This window comes from Kryptolebias marmoratus, linkage group LG14, assembly GCF_001649575.2.
Source record: "Kryptolebias marmoratus isolate JLee-2015 linkage group LG14, ASM164957v2, whole genome shotgun sequence".
Lineage (NCBI taxonomy): Eukaryota > Metazoa > Chordata > Actinopteri > Cyprinodontiformes > Rivulidae > Kryptolebias > Kryptolebias marmoratus.
Genome location: NC_051443.1, coordinates 9,056,960 through 9,079,386, shown reverse-complemented (window position 1 = coordinate 9,079,386; position 22,427 = coordinate 9,056,960). Strand labels below are relative to the sequence as shown.

The following is a 22,427-nucleotide window of genomic DNA, read 5'->3' as shown; positions in this document are numbered from 1 at the left end:
CTTAATAATAAAATGAAATGTAGGAAATGTCCCTAATGTTATGGATGTTATGAATAAACGAATTGTATTTACAAATGTTGGGTTTGACTGTACGGTCGGTCGTGTGTTATTAAGGACAGAGGGTGGGAAAACGGTCCTTTTGAGGAGCTATCTAACCTAACTAACCCAGGATAAAAGCTGTTCCTCAGCCTTGAAGTTTTGCACCCATGAACCTCCTACTGGAGCATGTGAATGAGTTGGGAAAGGATGGGGTCAGAGTGCACTCCTCCGCTGTCATGGAGTGATATAGAAGGGGGCTTCGATGGCCCCTTTTTGATTCTGTATGTTAGCGCTGCTGCCCCACACACCTCACAACATGGTCGCTCCAGGGAACGCAGCTTTGGAGGCTCATTAAGACATTTTTTTTTCATGCCAAACATCTCCAATCTCCTTGGATAGCTGCTGTTGTGATTTGCAGACCATGATTGTCGCGTAGCATCACATCTGTTCCCTTCTGATGATTTATAACTTGCTCTTTGCCTTGTTGCACTGCTTACAGCTCGATGTAGATCTGCAACCAGGATATTCATAATAATAATATTTGCATTATTGTAATAAAACCGCTGCAATAATTTGATTACTTCACTTCAAGTGTGTATAACCATCTATCTTACTGAGCTAAGTGCCTCTCGTAATGAGCAGAAGCTGCTGCTGGCTTGTATACATGCTTTAAGAGGCCTGAAAAGAGCCACTTTATGAATGTAAGCAAGGAACTTGTTTGTTTTACACTCACTGCCCTGAGTTTGATCTCATGAACGGACAGAGCAAATGGTGCAAGAACTCTAAACGAATATTAGAAGCTCACAACATCAAAATACTTCAAATAGTGAACTTTAATTGAGGGACATAGTCAGTTATTCCTACAGTCATTGGATATTTTAAGTCACACCAGTTTTTGCGGGTTCAGGCTGAACATTACACAAGCCAGTGGTTTGGTACAGGATGCAGCACTGCCCCATGAGACATATTGCATCCATGTTGCATTCAAGTTCATTTGTATTTCAGAAAGTAACAAATAAAGCTGATCAAAATACAACTATGAGAGAGGTCTGGCATTTTAGTTACTATCAGCAAAGCTCCAAGTTGCAGATTCTATTGGGAATAATTCATGAAGTCAGCAGCATGTTTTGTTCACTTTTAAATACTCACATTCTTATAACTAAAATCAGCTTTGTAACACTTTTCTCGATTTAAAGTGGCACAAAACACATCCAAATGGTTATTTATGGTCTGCACTGTCCAACAGAGAGAAGACAATCACTATATTTAGATTATGACACAAGTTCCTGCCTAGGAAGTAGTTTAAATAACTCAGTTCTGCAATATCAACACGTTGTGAAGCCAAAGACAAGTTGAGTGAAAAGATTTCAATTTTCCAAACATGTAAAGTGACTGACACGCTGTTAATGTTTTTATTTTAATTTACTTGGTGCAGCTATGACCTGGAGTCAAAATGCAGAATAGTTTTGTGCAACTTGACGTCTCGAGCCAGGTATGGAACAGGGCTGAGTGGCAACAAAAAGACTGAAAACATTTTTTTTCTTGCTTATGGCATTAAAAACACACAAACATCAAAAGTGTGTAGTCAGCTAGTTAAGGTCAGAGGTAAAAGAAAAAGCAAATTATTGAGTGCAACTGTTTTGATTCACAAATGATTTGTAAAACCGTCAGTCATTGTTGATCTCACTTCCTCGTGCTGCACAAATACAGGAAACACAAAGTGCTGACAAACAAGTGCTACAATGTGCGAATACACAACAGCTATCAGGGTCCTTAATTGTAGGTGTTTATTTTACTTTATAATTTTTAAAAAAGGAGGAAAAACAGAGTGTGGGAGCATTTTTTGTCCCTGCTATCCACAGAGGGTTTATGAATGAGGCAGCATCATCCGGTGAAGAGGAGTATCTGCTCCAGAGAAAACTGGTCAAAGAAACATAAAATGTGAGAGAACATGGCATGCTGATACAGTAAGTAAGTCTGGTTTTTAAAATATTATGCTAATTCACAACGAAAGTAATTTCAGGGCAGAATACAAAAAGAAAAAACAGAAAGAAAACAGGTCCATTTCAAATCTATATTTAAATTCAAATACAGTCAATTCATTTATGGTATAATATAAAACATTCACATATATTAGTCAAAGTTAGCTGTCCGTAGAAAGCAGTAGATTGTGTCAAATCTTCATTTCATAGCAGTCTCCCATCCTGAGCAGCACGATGGTGACAGAGGAAAGGAAAGACTCCTTTCTAACAGGAAGAAACCTCCAGCAGAACCAGAACCAAACACAGGAAAACACAGGTTATTCACTGAATTATAGAATGTACAAACATGGAAAGTAAATAAAGAGCAGAGGGAAGAAAGGTGGTCAATTTGTCCTCCAGCAGTCTGAGCCTATAGCAGCAGAACTAAGGGATAGGTCAGGAAACCCAAACCAACCCTAACTATAGGATTTATCAAAAAGAAAAGTCTTAAGCCAAGTCTTAAATGTAGACAGGGTGTTAGCCTCATGGACAGTAACTGGAAGATGGTTCCAAAAGAGAGAACTCAAACTTCTGCCTCCTGTTCTACTTTAATAAACTCTTGGAACCATGAATAAACTTGTAATATATTGTATATGTATACAATAAATAAATGTATTACCAAGGAATAATGCAAACTACATTTGTTAATATAGAAAATCTTTTTCTGGTTCTCCAAATAGATATTGAAAAAGCCATTCAAATGTTTAAAAGAGTAGAAGTCAGCCCTCAGTGAAATGTCACGGCAGCTCTCAACTCAACAGTTCAACTCAAGGCCTGTGGGACAGATATGGCCATCGTTACAATTTTATACATCCCACTTTGATTAGTTAAAAAAACTGAGTGTACTCAGAACTGGACACTCATGTAAGTAAGTGAGAAAATGAAGTTGACATTTTTTTTTATATAAATTTTTGATTTTGATGCAGAAAGAGCAATGAAAGAACATCCAAATGGGACCTATTGAACATACAGCCGAGAAATTATGTGAAAAAATCTTACTTGAGCTAATGTGCATCAAATCAATAGAAAGTCTAATTCTGATTTTTTTTATTTCTTCTGTATTCTCTTTTCAAAGTAAAGTGCCAGCTGTATGTTTGAACAAATATTGACAGATTACTTTAGCTGATTTGATGGCTTGTGAATAAATATATTGCTAAGAAATAAAAAAAGAAAGGATTGCTAATGATGTGCCATTTAAAATTTGATTTTATTTTCTTTATTCCGGTAATTATGTTTGTTCTAAATTCCACATATTATATCTTAAGGTCATTTATATTTATATATGAATAATTTGACATAAAAACTATGGTCAATTACATATTTTTCAACAAATATTGACTGAGACAGGCCCTTGGTTAGGACCAGGTTTTTCATTTTGCCCCCTGGGTAACTGGGTTTGTCTCCCCTGTAGAGATTTGTGTTGCAGAGACATTTGTTGATCTTTCAGTAAATGTTACAAAATACCAAACCAAACCGCATTAGCTCAGCCTGTCTGTGTTTTGAGTTTATTCTTGCCATAGAAAGGTGAACATTTATGGAAAGGTCAATCCTCCTGCAACTTGTGTTACTAGTGTTTTCTAGAATGATCTTATTGTTTTCCTTTATAGTCACTTTGTTCAGATTGGTTTTGCACTTCAGGCTTTAAAAAGCTCCTGCAATAATAACTCTTTTGTGCAGCTGCACTCGGTATCTTGGGGAACTGGAAAAACAATGGTGAGAATGTCAGCTTGTTGAATGTGTCTCCCTGCTTCCACCATATTAAAAAGTTTCCCACCTCTTTCCCTCAGCTCCCTACAGCGCTTAACACTAGAACATAACTAGCAGAAGCAGCTCTAAGCAACCAGTTTATAGCTGTGAGAACTTTTAGCAAAGTTTAAAATTTCATAGAAGGTAGGGATGGATTTGAGGGATGATAAATCCACTCTGATAGGCTGCAAGTCTGCATGAAGAAAGGGCTCTTCTCCAGAGTTTTGCACAAAATTTCACAGCTTATATATTCATATAGCTGCCTGTGGTTTATCCCTATTATTAAAATTCGGCTTGCTATGTTTTGGTGTACTGCAAGACGGTTGATAAACCTTAATAAATCATAATGTTTGGGTTATTTGGTTTCTTATTTATCTTGGCTGTACATAGTCCAGCCATAGTTTAAAACAAACCAACAAAAATCATCATATTCCTTTTCATTTATTTATTTCTATTGTTTGCACATTTGCAGTTTATAAACCCAACCATACTTTGTCAGTCAATTTATCTATCTATCTATCTATCTATCTATCTATCTATCTATCTATCTATCTATCTATCTATCTATCTATCTATCTATCTATCTATCTATCTATCTATCTATCTATCTATCTATCTATCTATCTATCTATCTATCTATCTATCTATCTATCTATCTATCTATCTATTTGTTTTTTTTAACTCGCCATAGGATTTTGTTTTCTTGCTAATGAACAGTTTAATAAATGGCTTTTCTATTATATTTTGTTTTAATGTCCTTGAACTGAAAAACAAACATGCACCTGCTCTAAAGATGAGTGCTCTTCTGATTCCACCAGCAGATCAACAACTTCATGACTCACCACAACTTTCTTGAACTTCTGCCACTTTTCTTTTGCTACTATATATTCTGCTTCTTTTTTTGGTGAAGTTTTAATTAAAGTTTCAGAGCTACATAATTCATTTTAACAAATTGATTTATCAAATTACAAAAATAAAAAAAGGTTATGATGATTGGTTTAAAAAGCTACCAATAACAACAATTTTACTGGTAAATAAGCTTTCACGTAGGAATTTACGTGCGCTGTACATCTGACCTTACAGGTCACAAATGTGCATTAAACTACGGACTTTTATTTTGAAGAAAGTGAACCGGAAGTGAAAATGATTCACTGCTGGTAGGACGAGCACAGCTTGCTATGTAATGATCTTGTGATATTTTTTGTCATTGAATAGAGCTGTAGGTTTTATTGGGAGTCTCCATGGATAATAAGCAGTACTGTGGACATTTGTCTTTGTCGCCGGATGTCATTTTCAGAGGTGGGACCTTGCCGTGAGTACTTTCTGAGGTAATGAGAGCGGCTAAACCACAGGCAGCCTCTGCGTTCAGGCTATCTTAAGTCTTAGCAAACAAGAAGAAACAGCTGATGCTCTTCGCGGTCCACTTATTGGAGTTGTCGTATCTGTAAAGTGGGGACATGAACTGTGAACATCGCTGCTTCTTTTAGCTGTCGAAGCGACTTTTGGGTTCAGCGCTGGCCCGGGTTGGGTTAGGGTTCGGGTTAGCTTAGGAGGCTAAAGCCAGCGTAGTTTCGCGAAGGTGTTTATGATTATTAGTGCTGCGAAATGAACGCGTCTTTTATCGGGAATGAAACGTGATATAAAGGCGTCACGACACTGAAGCTCGTCGTCACGTAAAGCTAGAAAGGAGCCATGTTGTTATGTCCAGTGAGTCCCCATTAAGCCCTGTGTGCAGCAGTGATGGTTCAGGTAACACACCGTGTGTTTGCTGAGCATAAAGGTGTTTTTTCACGCTGATAAATGTAACACAGGACGGGGTTGTTTTGGCCATGCTATTAGCTCTCAGCTGTCTGTTGAAATGGTCAACATCAGCCCTGTGCACAGTGTAAACTCAAAAGACATTTAAACCATCAGCTTCTGAAACAGGACTCGTCTTTTCACGTCTTCTTACACACTGTCAAGTCTGCAAAGTTCAAATGTTTTTTTGTTTTTTTTTCAAGTTGACCCCATTGAAGCTTGTCTAAATAAACCATTAAGTAATAAGGACTCTTTCCTTAACCACAAGACTTTCTCCTACAGGGTTTAAATAAAGCTGCCAAAGAAGATACAATAGATTAAATGTTTTTTGTTCATAAACCATCGTTTAATATAATACTATTAAGAATGACAGATTTATAAAGAAACTGCAGATTAGTAGTTCAAATAGTCATGGACGCTGAATGAAAACCAGTGAATTATATGATGTAGAGCTTCATCGGCTTTGATTTAGTCGTGTTTTTACAGCCTACCAAGTGTAAAGTACAAGGAAACTAAAGGTTCTTTAATTGTAAATGCATATGTATTTGATAAGCTGAAGAGAAGTTAAAAGCCTGACTATTTTCTCTCATTTCCACAGATTCTTTAAGCTGCACAGTTTAGCTCTAATGAAGCTCAATCAGAGCTCATAAATTATTGCTAGTAAAGCAATAAAGTTCAGCTTTCCACTGTGGTGTGACGTAGATTTGATTGGTTTTCTACGGCCGGTGTCGATCTTTAGGAATGATAGCTGATATGCAACACCATTCTTTCTTATTTTGCTTATTGTTTTTGGCTAATATGTTTTTTTTTTCTATGCTCAGAATATAAGAATGATTGCTTAGCCTAAGTAAACCTATATTAGCAACCTTTAGAAGAACTTGCACACTTCAAAATAAATGGTAGAAAAGCATTCTGACGGCTACAGGAAGCTGGTTGTAGCAGCTGCTCCTACGTCTTTATTTTCCTACTTTGTAATTGATTCTGTAACTACAGATCTTGTAAAGGTGGCCGATATCATGCCTGATTGAAATCAACTGATTGACCATCTTTAATTGGAGATATATATCACGTTTTATTCTTTTTCCTAGGTAAAATTACTGCTTCAGTAAGAAGTTTATACAACATGTTTGGGATACACTAAGTTAGCTAAGCTTTAAACAAAGTCTGGCAAATACATTGATTTAAAAAAAAAAAAAAACTTGTCAAATTGAAAAATAAAATAAAAGTCAGGGTGTGATTGTTTGGGTCGTATATTTTGTCATGGTTCAACTAGATTTTGATTTTTGGTTTCACAATTTGGTTTTTGTTCCGGATTCAAAACAATTAAATTCATCCGTAAATTGATTTCCTCTGCCCAGTTTATTCCTGTTCAGAGTCAAGGGGATCAGTCAGGGAGGATGCCCTGGACAGGTCGCCAGTTCATTGCGGACAACTAGATTCAGAGCAGAACGTCACTAATTTCATAGCATATTTTACACGTAACCTTTTGCTTTTCAAAAGGTTTTATCACCTGAGTAAAATAGAAATATTGTTCAGTGAAAGAAATAACTTTAAAGCAGGATTGGAGCTTTTTTTAAATTATTATTTCTTCAACTGCGTTCCTTTCTGTGAATCGTTGAACTCCCATGCAGATCACTCTCAGGAACTTGGAGCTTCGTACCTTTCACTTGAAGTCCATAAACGTTGATCTTTGGACAAAGAGAACAATGATTCTGATGTAAACCAACTAATACTCCTAATTTATTCACTAACAGTCTTCTTACTCTAAACAGGCACTGGCACTTCTTCTCCGATGGAGCTGAGGGAATAGTCCGGAGTGAAACAAAGATGCCTCTCTATTTGCCATCAGTCACTCTGTTAACACAGTTCAACAGCAGCTAAAAGAAGCGGATTGTTTCATATACAGGCTACAAGGTAAAAGAAAGCAAAAACCCTCCAAAGCTTCGCTCTTTAAAGCAGAGGAAATGGCTTTCCTGGACAATCCAGCCATTATTCTGGCTCACATCAGACAGTCTCATGTGACCAGTGACGACACAGGAATGTGTGAGATGGTATTAATAGACCAGGATGTGGACCTGGAGAAGTGCCAGCTTACTCTGGTGCCCGGCAGCAGCAGCTGTGGATCGTCCGGGTCGAGCTGTGTTAGCGACGGCACCGATGGCGTGGTGGACAATCATACCTGCGACCTCTCTCAGTCCATGGACATCACCTCCAGCTGGGACTTTGGCATTCGTCGGCGCTCCAACACAGGTGAGCTCATATTCAGCTTCTGGGTGTTTTTGTTCTTTTTTCCTTTTAGGGCAGGCTTTCTGTCAGGCACACCTTTCAGAGCTCAGTAAGGCAAAGGCAGCCAGAAAGCCTGTTCCTCTATATCTGGAGGGGGTTGTGTGTCTAATCTGGACCATCCAAAAAAAAGGGTAAGAAACAAAAACAACTGGACTGTAGCTGCAGACGAAGTTGAAGCTGAAGTTGTTTTTGTTTTTTCACCCTTTTTTTGGATTTACCATGTCCTGGATGACTGAGAATCTACACCAACTAATCTGGACCAGTTTTGTTTGTTTGTTATTTGTTGTGACTCAAATAAAATTGTGTGTCATTGAGAATTGTTGCTGCAGTTATAGAAAGCTTGGGACTGGCTCCTCGACGACTGTGTGAATTTCATTGATTTCTCTGTGGGACACAGATCACATTTAAGGTCGCCAATCTAAAAGATGGCGGCAGCTTCACGCATTCAGGCATGTAGATGTGGTGAAGACGACTTGCTGAAGTTCAGAGCATCAGAATGAGGAAGAAAGGAGATTTAAGCGACTTTGAGCAGGATTGCATTTAAAAAATGTATTCATTTAACAAAGAGGGGCCTTAGTAGCATGTGGAAGAACCATACACAGCCACAACAGCCTGGCACCTCCTCCTCATGTTGCTCCCCAGCCTGGCCACACACCGCTGTGGGATAGCATCCCATTCTTTAACCAGTAATTCTGAAGGTTTAGCCAGTGTGGTTGTGTGAATCCCTCTGGAACGAACAGCACGTCCAAGCCGATCGCACAAGTTAATGGGGCAGGCCGTTCCATCCTCGCCACTCCCAAATTCTGGAGTTAATCTCTGATAAACTCCACTCTGTGGGAAAGAGAGTTGTCATGTTTGGTCCCAGACTGTGGAGATATGGGGTTCCCGCTGGTTGCCCACAGATGCTGACAATCAGGCACCTGACTGAGCACCTGGGGAACCAGAGGCGATAACAGAATAAGGTGTTTGCCATTCACAGAGAGGATTTTGGCAAGTTTCTCATGCATGCAACCCACAAACTCAGCTCCGCTGCACAACCTAACAAATGTGGCACCATTTAAGAGAAAATAAGCAGGCATTCCAGCGGTATAAGACTTGTTGCCAAGACGCTTTACTGCAACTAAGAAATAATCAACCAAACACAAATTTCCTTACTTTTTGTGCTAAACTTATTAGCATCTCTAAAATCAGGTCAGCTGAGTTAAGAAACAGGAAGTGTGAAACTCAGACATGTACTAAAATAAACCCCAAGTTAGATGGAAAAAAAACAAAAAAAGGAAAAACAGAAATCTGACCCTTTGTCACAGTGATGCCATCTGCTTCAACAATCTGCATTATCAGGAGTTTCAGTTTGACATTCAAGTTTTATTTTATTTTAATCTGTGGGATCTAACAAGTGTTTCCTTCTGGACCTGCTGCTCCTTTTTTGTAAAAAACACTATAGGATCTCCATAGCTGAGCTCCTTTTGTAACGTAATGTTATTACTGATAAACACGATGTCAGAAGTTTTATTTTTTAGAATAAAGTGCAAGTTTCTGAATACTTGTCTGCTCCGTCTTCATCAACATGATCAGAGGCAAGTTTCTTCAGTTCACAAATCTAGTGTGTCATTATTTACAGCGAATCTGATAATAATTTACTTTAAAAAGAAATGAACTAGTATTTGAGGGTTATTCTGTTCTTATTACCTCTGTTTTATTTTCACTTTGGTACAACGCAAGATCTTCCAACGATGTTAAATCTCCTGAAATTGTGTTAATATTGTTTTGAAATCAACATCAAATCATTGTGTTTATCATCGAAGGAGTGAATTGGATTTAAATTGGGCTGTGGGTGTTCAGGGCGATGTAGAGATGCACCGATCGCAGTGATCAGATTGGGCCTACATCCAACGATTTGTCGTTTTCACGACTCGGTTGGTTGTCATGAATCATTTTAGCCTTGCAGTTATTACAAATTTTGACCTTTTTTTATGAGTTTTTTTTTTCCTTTTCTGCGTCTGATGTTATTGTTTGCATGTGATGTGCATGAAGTGAGTTATCATCCCGCTCATGCAGGTAAATTGGACCGCAGTAGGCTCAGACTGCAGCTGGCCTACTGTCTCCACTTCCTTACTGATCGGTGCATCTCGGATTCGATTTGTGGTTTAAAGAAATCAACGTAAAGTGAGTTAAAATCAAATGAACAGATTGCAAATCTGTTTTAAGCCACTTTCAGGCGTTTGACTTTAAAGGTGATCGTGGTTTTACTGAGAGGGAGTCCAAAGGTAGACGATACGTTCCCTTTTGGCTCTCTAGATGTCTGTTAAGCGTTTGGTGGCGTGATGCTCGAGGTTCTGGGGTTTGGGTCGAAAACTGCAATCCTCTGAGAGTTTCAGACTTGAGTTTGGATTCTGACCTGTGGTGGCTGTGTCATCAGGACTCCGACACGACAGCCGCGAGAAACCTGGGGCTGCTGGTAAGACGCCTGGGTTAAACAAATAACTTCCTAATAAACGGTAAAAGTTTCATTTCCTGTTGTTTGTTCTTGCAGCTTTAAATGTACGCGCCCCAAATTATGATGCTGCCGCCACTGCATTGTGTATTCAGTGCTTATTTTATGCCAAACGTTATGTCTCATACAGCCTGAACTGAACCAAAGATTTCTACAAGTTTTATTTTATTTTAATTGGTTATTATTATTCATGTTTCATATTTACTTTCTACTTATAATGGTAAAATGTGAAAATGTACCATAACAAAAATTTTTATTATTTTATTTGAGCCATGGAGGAAATTTAAATAAAGCTGCACTTTTTATTTTTTTTGAAGCTGTCATTATATGAATTTGTATTTGAAATAAAATATGTACATAAACACAGATAATAAATTGTATGAATCATGAAGTATTTATCTGAATTGTTTGCATGTAACACAATATAAAATGTCTTCTTCTTTTTTTTTTTCGTTCCAGCCCAAAGGCTTGAAAGGCTAAGGAAGGAACGGCAAAACCAAATAAAATGTAAAAATGTTCAGTGGAAGGAGCGGACATCCTCCCAGTCCGGTATGGGCAGAGGACTTTAATTCTTTATCATAGAGATGTGCTAAAGAGTCTGAAGGAAAATGTTTTAATTTTTATAATTAATGAATAAGAAACTGTTCTTAATTTGTTACTGTCTCGTTAAAAAGAGGTTAAATAAAAAAATATTGCTCCAACACTTAGAGCCACTCAGTTCTTCAGAAATGTATCTCAATAATTCAGCAAGATAAAAATAAAAGTTCTTATGAAACAGATAAATAATGTGAATGTTATTACATTGGATTTGGCTCAGAGACAGAAATGACATCATGTGACTAAGATTCAGTGGTAAAATATTCTGTATACAGTGTAGCTTTATTATTATTATTATTTTTGATGACATGCTCTGTAATTTTATGTTAAATAAACTAGTTAGTAGGGTTGTGACTAAATTCTATCCAGTTTTCCATCTTTCAAATATTCAGAAGTTTTAAATGATAATAGTATTTTTTATGAAGCTTTATATAATGAGCATCATTTTACACGAAGTGTTTTATTGTATTTATTATATTTTCTGTCCAGTGGAGGATCTGGGCTCCCTGTTTGAAAAGCGGGACTATAAAGACCGGCCGCGGGCAACGGGTGCTAAATCGACGTTATCGCTGCGACTGGAACAGTGTCCACAGCAGCTCAACAACCCCTTTAATGAATACTCCAAGTTTGATGGCAAGGTGAGTGTTGTATTAAGATGGAGCGAGGACAGACGGATGGATCGACTGAATTATTTTACTTTTGTCTCAAGTCGGACTGATCCACCTTAATATGAAGGCTGCTTTCTGCCAGTTTACTTTGGAGGCATTTTTACGTGTAACCTAACCTTTTCTGGCCAGTATGAATTGTTTCATATTGCTCTGACTCCAGTCTTCTATTTGTAAGGTCAAAAATACATCACACTAGGTAGGTAGGTAGGTAGGTACATTTATTTATATAGCACTTTTCAGAACAAGGCGACTCAAAGTGCTTTACAACACAAGAACAAAATTACAGACAGAGTTACAGAACATGACAAGATAACTAATTGTACAGTAACTAAGCTAAGTGTACAGGAAGGCTAAATAAGCTAAGCTAAACTAAACAGATCTAAGCATGACTAAATGTGCAGAACTAAACTAAGCTAAAACTAAAACTAACGGTACCGAACTATCTAAAAGTACCCCAGGCCCGCTATACAGCCGAAGTAAAACCAGACATATCTAAGCATGAGCTAAGGCAGTCAAAAATACAGGATACAGGAGTATCCTGTATTTTTGTACAGGAGTCAGGAGTCAGAGAGACAGAGAGAAAAGAAACACGTCCGCCTTCCACCAGGAGCAGAGAGGGAAAAAAAAAAAAAGTAGTCAGCCGTATTGCAGGCAGACAGAGCTGTTTGCTACACAAGTTAAAATGTTTCGCCGTCGTTCTCTGCTGAAAGCTCCTACTTTCTTTTATCTTTAGGGTCACATTGGCACAACGGCTACGAAGAAGATAGACGTCTACCTCTCAATGCAGCTGACTCAGGAGAAAGTGCATCCGATGACCGTGGTCACCATCGCAAACGCCCGCGTCCATGACCTCATTGGCCTCATCTGCTGGCAGTACACGAGCGAGGGAAGGGAGCCCAAACTCAAGTGAGTACAAACAGTCGTCTTTACTGATGAGCCTGTGTGGAAGTACGGGGGAGAGGATTGGCAGCTAAAGACGTCGAACCATTGATACAGCTCTAAGCTGACAGTGGAGGGAATCACGTGACCAGAACGTCCCTCTGCTCCTGTCCACAGCGAGAACGTGGACGCCTACTGCCTCCACATTGCTGAGGATGACGGTGAGGTGGACACGGACTTCCCACCTCTGGACTCAAACGAGCCAATCCACAAGTTTGGCTTCAGCACTTTGGCGCTGGTGGAGAAATATTCGTCGCCAGGCCTCACTTCCAGACAGTCACTGTTTGTCAGAATGTAAGTTCAAATAAAAAAACAGTAATAACATAAATATGAAAATGATTAAATGAGTGCGTTATGTAGGAGCCAGTAGTGCTGGGATTTAAGACTTTCATTAGATTTTAGTTGTAATAAATTAGATTTAGTGTTATATTACTTTCACTAGTGTCACTGAAATGTCAAAGGAAATAGCAGTCACACACACACACACACACACATAATGAAATAAACTTTTTTTAATATTACCATTAATTTACTCCAGAATCTTCTTTTATCTGCGTAGAAATAAAGTTGCTGCATATCTTGGCTGCCTATTGGAGCACCTTTATAATAAAAGTTAAAGTGTGTTGAAGCTTTCTGCCTGTTAGTGATGTTCAGATTAGAAGGCCTTGGTCTTCATTAGTCCACTCTGCCAAACTATCATGATTAAATGGTAAATGGACCGTACTTATATAGCCCCTTTCTAGTCAACCAGGCCACTCAAAGCGCTTTACAATCTGTCCTCATTTCCCCATCCACACACATTCATCCAGTCCTCTGCTACATCTCTACACAGCTAACCTGAATAAATTATTCTATAGTCTAGATTAGATCATTTACACTTCATTCACACACCGATGGGGCACATCGGAGGTTCAGTGTCGTCACACTTCAACATGTGACTGCTGCCAGGAATCAAACCTCCAACTCTCTGATGCTCTAACACACAGCCGCCTGTGTCCGAACACAAAAACAGGGATTAACTTAATGCTCGATTTCTACTTTTGAGCTACAGCCCCACATTAATATTTCCTCAGAACTTGCCCCGCCCTTGAACGTTTCCACCTTTTTTTTTCCTTTCAGAAATGCTGCTCACGGTTTCTCTCTAATCCCTGTGGACAGCCTGAAGGTAACTATGAAGGAAATTCTTCAGAAAGCACTAAAGAAGAGGAAAGGTTCTCAGAAAGGCTCAGGTACTGTCGCTTTCACCCTCTACCCTCTAGTCTTCCTCAGAAGATCGAGTGGTTTACTTTCTCACTGCCTCATACACACACTCACACACGAGCAAAGATTCATACGGTCTCCTTTTTTTACGCACTCTTTTTCCTTCTTTCTTCTTGAAAAAGTACACTCACAGCGTTTATCTTGGTGGGGTTTTTTTTGGTCTAACATACTGTAGTGGAACAGTGCAGTTTGGATATACTAGCAGCTCCATGTTTGATAAGAATGTAGAGTTTCTGCATAATTAGCTTCTGTTCTGGTGCCACAAAAGAACGTCTTAAAAACCTTGTTGAACACATCAGCCATGCTGTGATTTATGGTCTAATTAACACGTAAAATAACTCCTCAGACAGAACGCTCTGTTTTATTTGAATCGCTGCACCTTGTTCTTTGTGTCATCGGAAGCAATACATCAGACCATATGATGGTAATGGAAAAGATGATATTGTAAATCCTCTGATGGGGTTGCTATATTGACGACAAAAACAGTATTTTCTCTCGCAGACGATCGGGGCAGAGAGATGTTTAAAAGGAAGAGCTGCAGATTCAGTCTGCTGCGACCACTTTTAAACGACAGAAAGTGCCCCGCTAAAGTAAAGTTCAGCTCGTCTTTGAAGTTCAAGCAAAGCTGTCTGGGCTGGTGCCAGCTCGCGCTATCTTCTCGCAGCAGCCTGCTTACAGGCTAAGACGCAAAAAGCTCTGAGCCAAAACCTCCTTTTGCCATTTCAAATCGTCGGGCCGCCTCTGGTTTTCAAATGGCGCCCTTGAAGCGGACCGCGGCCCTGACCTACAGCGGTGTCTGTGCGTTCAAGAAGCATAAGTTTCTCGTTCTCCAGCAGGGCCCATGTACCGTCTGGAGAAGCAGATGGAGCCGAATGTTGCAGTGGACCTGGACTCGACGCTAGAAAACCAGAACACCCTGGAGTTTTGTTTGGTCAGAGAAAACAGTGAGTAATCCCGGTCGGATTATTTATACCTGCGGGCTGTTTAACAGTTTATCACAGCTGTTCTGGTCAGCGTATCAATACATTAAACTTGAATACAGGTGAGTGGGATGTTGAAGCACTGGAAACTGGAAAAACACTCTTAATAAGCTTTAACGTAAATATATTTTTTCTCACTTTTTGAAATAAATTGTTCTTTTTAAAGAGAACCTGCTGAACAATTAGGGTAATCATCCAGAGCGCTAAATTTAACCACCGCCTCTGTTCTGTAGAAATCCCTCTCTTCTCTTTAAACGTTCCTCCAGTGCTTCGACTAGTTAACTTTCATTTTCACAGCCTTTAAAGCACAGCTAAAATGAAACTCCGGACATTTCTAAGGTTTACTCGGTGGTGTATTAATAAAAACCTCAGGCTGACACTTGAGTTTGGATCACATGCCTGATCTCTTTGGTCCTGTTTTGTCTCCAGGCTCCAGAGGGGAGGAGAGCTCAGAGGAGGACCCTCCCATCGACATCACGTCAGTCCAAGACATGTTGAGCAGCCACCACTATAAGTCCTTTAAGATCAGCATGATCCACAAACTGCGTTTCACCACGGATGTCCAGCTAGGTCCGTTCTGCTCACAAGGCTGCTGTCGTCCTGTCAAGCTGTGGCAGATACCTTCAGAAACTGATTAAATGGTGTTTACAGGGATTTACCACTCAGGCTTTGGTCGAAGCGTCTAATGTAGCAAACGTTTTCAAGTTTGTGTCTCACCGGGTGCTTGTGGACAACAGGAATGTTTACAGAACCCTGTGGAGTTAATTTCCTGCCAAAATGTTGCTAACAAATAAAACATGTTTTACAAACTGTCCTCAAGTACAAAATGACATAACAACAGGGGGCGCCATCGAGACAACTGAAACGCACCAAGAGGATATATAGGAGCGGTTGGGTCTGAGGAAGACATTAAACTGATGTCTCACTGCTAACACGATGAGCACCCCTCAGGTGAGATATCAGTTTAACGCCAGTCTTCCTCAGACCCAACCGCTCCTCTATATCGTCCCGACATGTTTCAGTTGTCTCGATGGCGCCCCCTGCTGTCGACGGGGGTAGAATGCCTAATTCCATCTAAGGCAGAGGTGTCCAACCCTGGTCCTCGAGGGCCACCATCCTGCATGTTTTCCTTGTTTCTCTGCTCCAACACGCCTGATTTGAATCAATGGGTGATTAACAGGCTTCTGCAGAACATGAAGAGGTCATTTAACCACTGAATCAGGTGTTTTGGAGCAGGGAAACAAGTAAAACATGCAGGATGGTGGCCCTCCAGGACCAGGATTGGCCACCCCTGATCTAAGGTATTGCGTGACTTTTGGCACAGACTGTGGAATTATTTCGTATTCGAGGAGAGATGATTTTTTACTCGAGGACAGTTTGTAAAACATGTTTTATGTGTCTGCAACAATTGAGGACAGTTTGAGAAATATGTTTTATTTGTTTGCAACGTTTTGGCAGGAAATTAACTCCGCAGAACTCGTTTCTTTGTGTCCTCACTTCAGAAACTTTGAGCACTTGTAGCAGATAAAATGTTTGTAAAAATGATAATTTTTATGACCACTATTCTGTCTGAGGTCACAGCTTGGTTTCCACTCTCAAACCACCAGCCAGCTCTAGATCTAGATACGGAATACTGTCATAAATTAAACACTTTTGTCTCTGATTTGTACGTCAACAAACTATTTTATGGTCTTATTTTGTCTTTGAGCACAGCCCTGTTTGTAGACTGTTTAGGGTCCAAACCTCACATGCTGCAGAGTGAAGCCGACGTGATGGTGCAGTTTTATTGCCGAGAGGGGGGGCCGAAGTTGCGATATACATTTAACACAATGGATTGACGCACAAACTGTCTTTTCAGGTGTTTCAGGAGAGAAATTGGAAATCGATCCCGTTACCAATCAGAAGGCCAGTACCAAGTTCTGGATTCGACAGAAGCCCATCTCCATCGACTCGGACCACCTCTGTGCCTGCGACCTCGTAGAGGAGCGAAGCCCCAGTAAGACCCCCACTTCCTGCTTTCTATCATGCTTTCACACAGAGGAAAGAGTCTGTGTTGTGTGTAACTCGAGGCTGAAAAATAAATAATAACACCTTTGACCAAATTAATATCATTTACAAATTTGCATCCCACAAAAATCAAATGTATTTTTGTCAATTTAGTTGTAGGGGATTGGTCACACAACAGCGTTAAAGTCTGCAAACAAAGGAGGGGTTGACAATGATGATCTATGATTTTATTTTTATGCTACATTAAACACATTTCTCTCTTATCTAACAGGTCACGCAATATTTAAGCTCACCTATCTCAGCAACCACGACTATAAGCCTCTCTACTTTGAGTCTGATGCTGCTACTGTCAATGAGATTGTGCTGAAGGTGAGTTTTGTCCAAAATGTGAGATGGCCTGTTGCTTTTAAGTTCGAACCTTTAAAGTGTGATAGTTGGTCTTTCAAACGCTAATATTAATTTGTTTTGCATTACACAGTTAATTTAGCAGAAATATAATTTTGAAATTCGTATTGGAATTGACCAGAAATGCTGCTGCAGCTGTTAATTCCATATACTGTATTTTCTGCACTATAGGGCGCATTGTTATTGAATGATCCATTTTCAAACTTTTGTCATATATAAAGCGCAGCAGACTATAGGGCGCATTAAACAAAACAAAACAGCCCCCTGTCTTTTCGTAGAATACTGCACCGACATAAAGGCCCCCACATACTCGGGGTGCTTCTCTCTGAGGAGGTCATACCCGAGGCGCAGCTGACTGCCGCTCTCTGTGCAGCACTGGCAGGTGTGCGGTGGCTGCTCTGGTGGTGAAGAAACAGGGCTAAAGGCTCCTTCTTTTCTTTTTGTTTTTTAAAGCTAAGGGGAAAGCGATCTCTTCCTCCTCGTCTGGTGACGTGGACAGTATGTGCGGAGTCTGTGCGGCTCACGGAGTACGCTCAGTACGCCCGAGTACGGCCTGATGCTGCAAGCGGTGCAGCTTTGTAGTTTACCAAAGTTGTACTAAAACATCACGACTTCTTACATATATAAGGTGCACAGTCGTTTTTTGAGAAAATTGAAGGCTTTTAAGTGTGCCTTAAAGTCCGGAGAATATGGTAAATAAGTTACTAAGAAATTTAAAGCTATGAGAGATTGGAGTTGTTTAGATGACAGCAACCTACTTCAGTCTGAGATTCATTCAGGCCAAATTATCCCTTTAAAGTCTGCACATGTCTGTGGTCCAGCTGAATACATCCAGTGAGCGTGTGAACCACGTCACCAATGAGTCCTTTTGTTTGTTTCGTAGGTGAACTACATCCTGGAGTCCCGGGCCAGCACCTCTCGGGCTGATTACTTCGCCCAAAAGCAAAGGAAGCTGAACCGCCGCACTAGCTTCAGTTTCCAGAAGGACAAGAAGAGCGGCCAGTAAACGGGGATCTGCTGAGATCACTCTGCCAACAAGCCCGTCTGTGCGCAGACGTGAGGCCTTTCAGTCTCGCACACGGAGAGCATCAGGCTCCTTGAAACGGAGGCCGACGGACGAGAGAAGAGAGCAGCTGACAGAGAACAGGAAGCTTTTCTGTTCGAGCTGATCTGGGCTGAAGAATCAGAAACTCTACAGAGGGAGAGATTCCTTGAATAAAAAAAGACTTCTTTTTTTTTTTTTAACTTCAAAAGAAGCGAATCATAGACAGTTTGGCTGTCATGTTGCAGTTCTGTTTATTCACTTTCTCTGTATTTAAGCGCTGTCCCTCAGGATGGGTTTGTACGTCTTCAAGAAGCTGCCCACGTTAGCCCAACAAACAAATCAGAGCTTCTTGCTAAAAAATCTGCTTCTGATCTTTTTCTTTAACAGATTTAAATTGTCACTTTTTTTTTTTTTATGTACTATACATAGACATTTTATATTCGGGAAATGAAATGAAATTATGAAACCGTATTAGCTCAGTCTGGATTTTTCTTTTAAAAATACCTCCATCTGCCTTCTGTTTCTCCTTTTTTAATTTAATACAACCATCTACAAAGATCACCACCAGACAAGCGGGACAGGATTGTTGTGCAAGATGATCAATATTAGACTGATTATTAAAGAGCAAATCCCCTCCTCAGTAAAAATCAATCATATGCGCCCAAACGTTTAGGAGAAACTAAATTCATTTTCAGATTTTATTAAAATCTGCAGAGAATTATCGTGTAGAAACGGAACAAAGCAGTCTGCAGTTTGACAGACGGGCCTAAAATACTGACGTTAAACTGTTTAGGCAGATTAAAGTTCCTCAAACCTTCATATCTGTATAACAACTGCATGAGCGACGGGACTGACCACAGAACGATAAATGAGCACATTTAGACAGGAAACCGTCAGGTGCTATGTTAAGCTGCAAGGAAACCCAAAGTGAAACTTATGTCACATCCCGGTCATATATATTCTGTAGTTTTTTGTCATGCAATCATGAAACATTTTGTTTACCCTCTCCTTCCTGTTCAGGGTGGGGGAGAGGGTGGTCACTGGGTGGGGTGGGGTACACACAGGACCACACGGAGACAAACAAGCTTTAACGCTCACACCTAGGGACAAATTAAAGTTGCTGAATAATCTAACACACTTGTTTTGGGACTGGGGGAGGAAACCTACACGTTTCCAGGGAGAACATACAAACTGTGACTCTGATGTGAGGCAACAGTAGAAACAGGAATATATACTTTAGTAACCATTCAGTTTAATTGCATTGTATTTATTGACACATGGCTAAACTGGCTCTTATTTAATTATCTGATTAGTTGCATAATAAGGTCAGTGCTGTCGAGTTTTATACAGAGGAGCCCCAACATTTCCTCTCCAAGCAACACAAAGCACACAGTTCATTTATTTTAAGACTGTTTTGTTTGTTTCTTGATTTGAAAAGTTGCATTTAGGTAGAAGGTTTTTGCCCAGCAACTAAAACAATCTGTATTAAATAGCAATAAGTTCTGTCCAAATGCAACATTTTAGGGCTAATGTTAAAAAAGTGAAAGTGTCAGCCATTCAAAGTGATGGCTGGATGATTAATGTCTGTTTCATTCACAATATTTAATATAATTCATGACCCATTTCTTTACTCAAGATTAACATTAACATTCAATCCGATTAAATGATGCTAAAATATAATATAGATAAATGTGATGACTTTGTTTCAACTCTGGGTCCAGTTTTACAGAACTGACCGCTGCCATCTGCTGGGCTCTTAACAGCTCAACACCTCAAACGGCACACACACACACACACACACACACACACACACACCCTCCATCGTGATTCACGGCGCAGCCTTAATGTGAGCCCTAAGTTAATTAATCGAACAGACAGGTTTTTAACATTTCCACCGCTTCATGTTCTGGGTCGCATGAGGACAAACGGTTCTGATGTGATGAGAACGTATCATATCAGATGATGAAAAGGCCTCCCTTTCTGAGTGAGCTGGGGTTCTGGGACGCTCATAAGCCGATTCCACTCATTAAGGGGGCTGCAGCGAACTCGGCTTCAAAGATCAAACCAGGCGCCGCTTCCTGCTCCTTTTTCTCCAAGAGTTAGTGGCTTTGCCACAGATGCTCGACTGATGAAAGGGGCAGAAACCAAAACAGGCCTGCCGGGTTTTAAACGGCACTGGTGGCGTTATAAACAGTCAGACACAAAAAATTGGAAAAAAGAAGAAAAAAAAAAGGTTTGGGATGTCCTTGATTCGAGCCTTCCTGACACTTCCAGTGTGCTGCCACACTGTCCTCTCCTTCATCCCTCTGATGAATTCACTGCTCTTTAATTGTCTTCTACCTCCGGTGACGCACAGAACCCCCCCCCCAGCTCTGTCCTGACAGCCGATCCGTGCACACAGACATGCACAGTCTCCACAGGCAGCATGTGCACCGCTGCGTTACGAACATGAGTCACATTTTGGACGCCCGTACTCTTCCGCACAGTGAGCCGCAGTGGGCTGGCTGACATTTGACCCAGAAGTCTGACTCACCCTGACCCACACACTGTCACATCATTGTTCGTGAGGTGATGCCTCAACACGTGCCACCAAACAGAGAAAGCTCTTCTCTGTCAGTCCTAGAATGCAAGGACTTTTGACTCACAAATTCAGAGGCAAAAGAAAGAAATTGGACGTCTCAAATCTGAGCCTGAAGTCACCCAGCGTGAGTACAGCAGGAACTGTCAAATTCTTCCCACTAAATAAACCATCCTTGTTCACGTTTGGTAACCAGCCTGTTAAGTTCTTAAATGTAGTGCAGGATTGAGAGGCTGACCGTGTCCCGTCCGTCACTGCGGATATCCTCTGCAGATTCATTCAGCTGTATCCATTAAGGCGGATTTTTCTCCTAACAGGAACAGTACAGAGCAGTCTTTACGGACACGTGAAGAAGCAGTTAAAAGTTTGTGAGCTCAAGCTTCATCATCATACGCTGACTCCTTTTAAGCTTCCGGGCCGAGTGAGTTTAATGTGAGCTGGATAAGACAGGCTGATAGACGACTGAAACACCATAGATGGACGAATCTGTCACGTCATTCGGACTGAACAAGCTCGAGGGAGGATGGCAGAGTGGCAGGGTTGCATTGCTCAGTTTGAAACTTGTGCACAGGCACTGGAAAGTCTCCATCTATTAATCCATTTATTTATTTATTTATTTATCCATCTTCTTCTGCTTATCTGAGGCCAGGAGGGAAAACCAGACGTCCCTCTCCCCAGAGACACTCTCCAGCTCCTCCTGGGGGATCCCAAGTTGTTCCCAGGTGTCAGAGTCTATATAATCCCCTCACGTCTCCTTCCAGTGAGACATGCCCAAAAGGTGTCCAGAGGGAGGCGTCCAGGGGACATCCTAACCAGATGTCCAGACTGCTTTAATTGGCTCCTTTCAATGCAGCGGAGCAGAGGCTCTACTCCAAGCTCCTCATCTTATCTCTAAGGCTGAACCCCAGCCACCCTACGGAGGAAGCTGGTTTCAGCTGTTTGCATCTGAAATCTTGATCATTTGATCATGATCCATACCAGGTGAGGGTAGGAATGTGGATGGAATCAAATTTGACACCTTTACCTTTTGGCTTAGCTCATTTCTCACGATGACAAATCAGAGCAACGAGCCTCATTACTGTGGTCGGTTCTTCTCCCGCCCCAGCCTGCCATCCCTCTGGAGCAAGACTCCCAGATGCTTGAACTCCTCCACCTGAAGCAGAGACTTGTCCCGGCCCCAGAGAGAGCGCTTTACCCGTTTCCTGTTGAGAGCCACAGCCTCAGACTTTGAGGAGCTGACTCTCATTCCTGCTGTTTAGCCCTCGGTTGTGAAACCAACCCATAGTTCAAAGACGCCAACAGAACCAAATCATCTGCAAAAAAGCAGAGACAGGACCAATGAGTTTTCCAAATTAGACACCCTCCTCTCTTTGACTTCACCCCGAGATCCTGTCCATAAACACCACAAGCAGGATGAGAGACGAGGAGCAGCCCAGTCCAATCAGCACCGAGAACAGGTTTGACTTTGAAATGCTATCAAACGCTTTTATTGACTCCGTCTTCGGTGCTGAGCTGCTGTCTCCTGAGCTCAGTTGAAAGTAAAATCACAACAGAAACAACCAAGC

The 22,427-nt window shown here is 40.7% G+C and overlaps 1 protein-coding gene across 5 annotated transcripts; it reads left to right on the top strand.

Annotated features, from left to right (window-relative positions):
- Window positions 1-4,943: 4,943 nt before the first annotated feature.
- mapkap1 (MAPK associated protein 1) lies at window positions 4,944-18,798 on the top strand. Of its 5 annotated transcripts, none has more exons than XM_037979372.1 (13): window positions 4,944-5,105; window positions 7,376-7,853; window positions 10,309-10,347; window positions 10,843-10,932; window positions 11,470-11,618; window positions 12,382-12,554; window positions 12,705-12,881; window positions 13,707-13,816; window positions 14,681-14,791; window positions 15,257-15,397; window positions 16,686-16,823; window positions 17,106-17,203; window positions 18,123-18,798. In XM_037979372.1, exons 2-13 carry the CDS (start codon window positions 7,568-7,570, stop codon window positions 18,243-18,245), a joined length of 1,635 nt encoding a protein of 544 aa, XP_037835300.1. In that variant the 5' UTR covers window positions 4,944-5,105; window positions 7,376-7,567; the 3' UTR covers window positions 18,246-18,798. The 5 variants fall into 5 exon arrangements, with proteins under 5 accessions (XP_037835300.1, XP_037835301.1, XP_037835299.1 ...); XM_037979373.1 differs by having other exon boundaries at window positions 4,944-5,134; window positions 14,684-14,791; XM_037979371.1 differs by having other exon boundaries at window positions 4,944-5,134.
- Window positions 18,799-22,427: the final 3,629 nt, after the last annotated feature.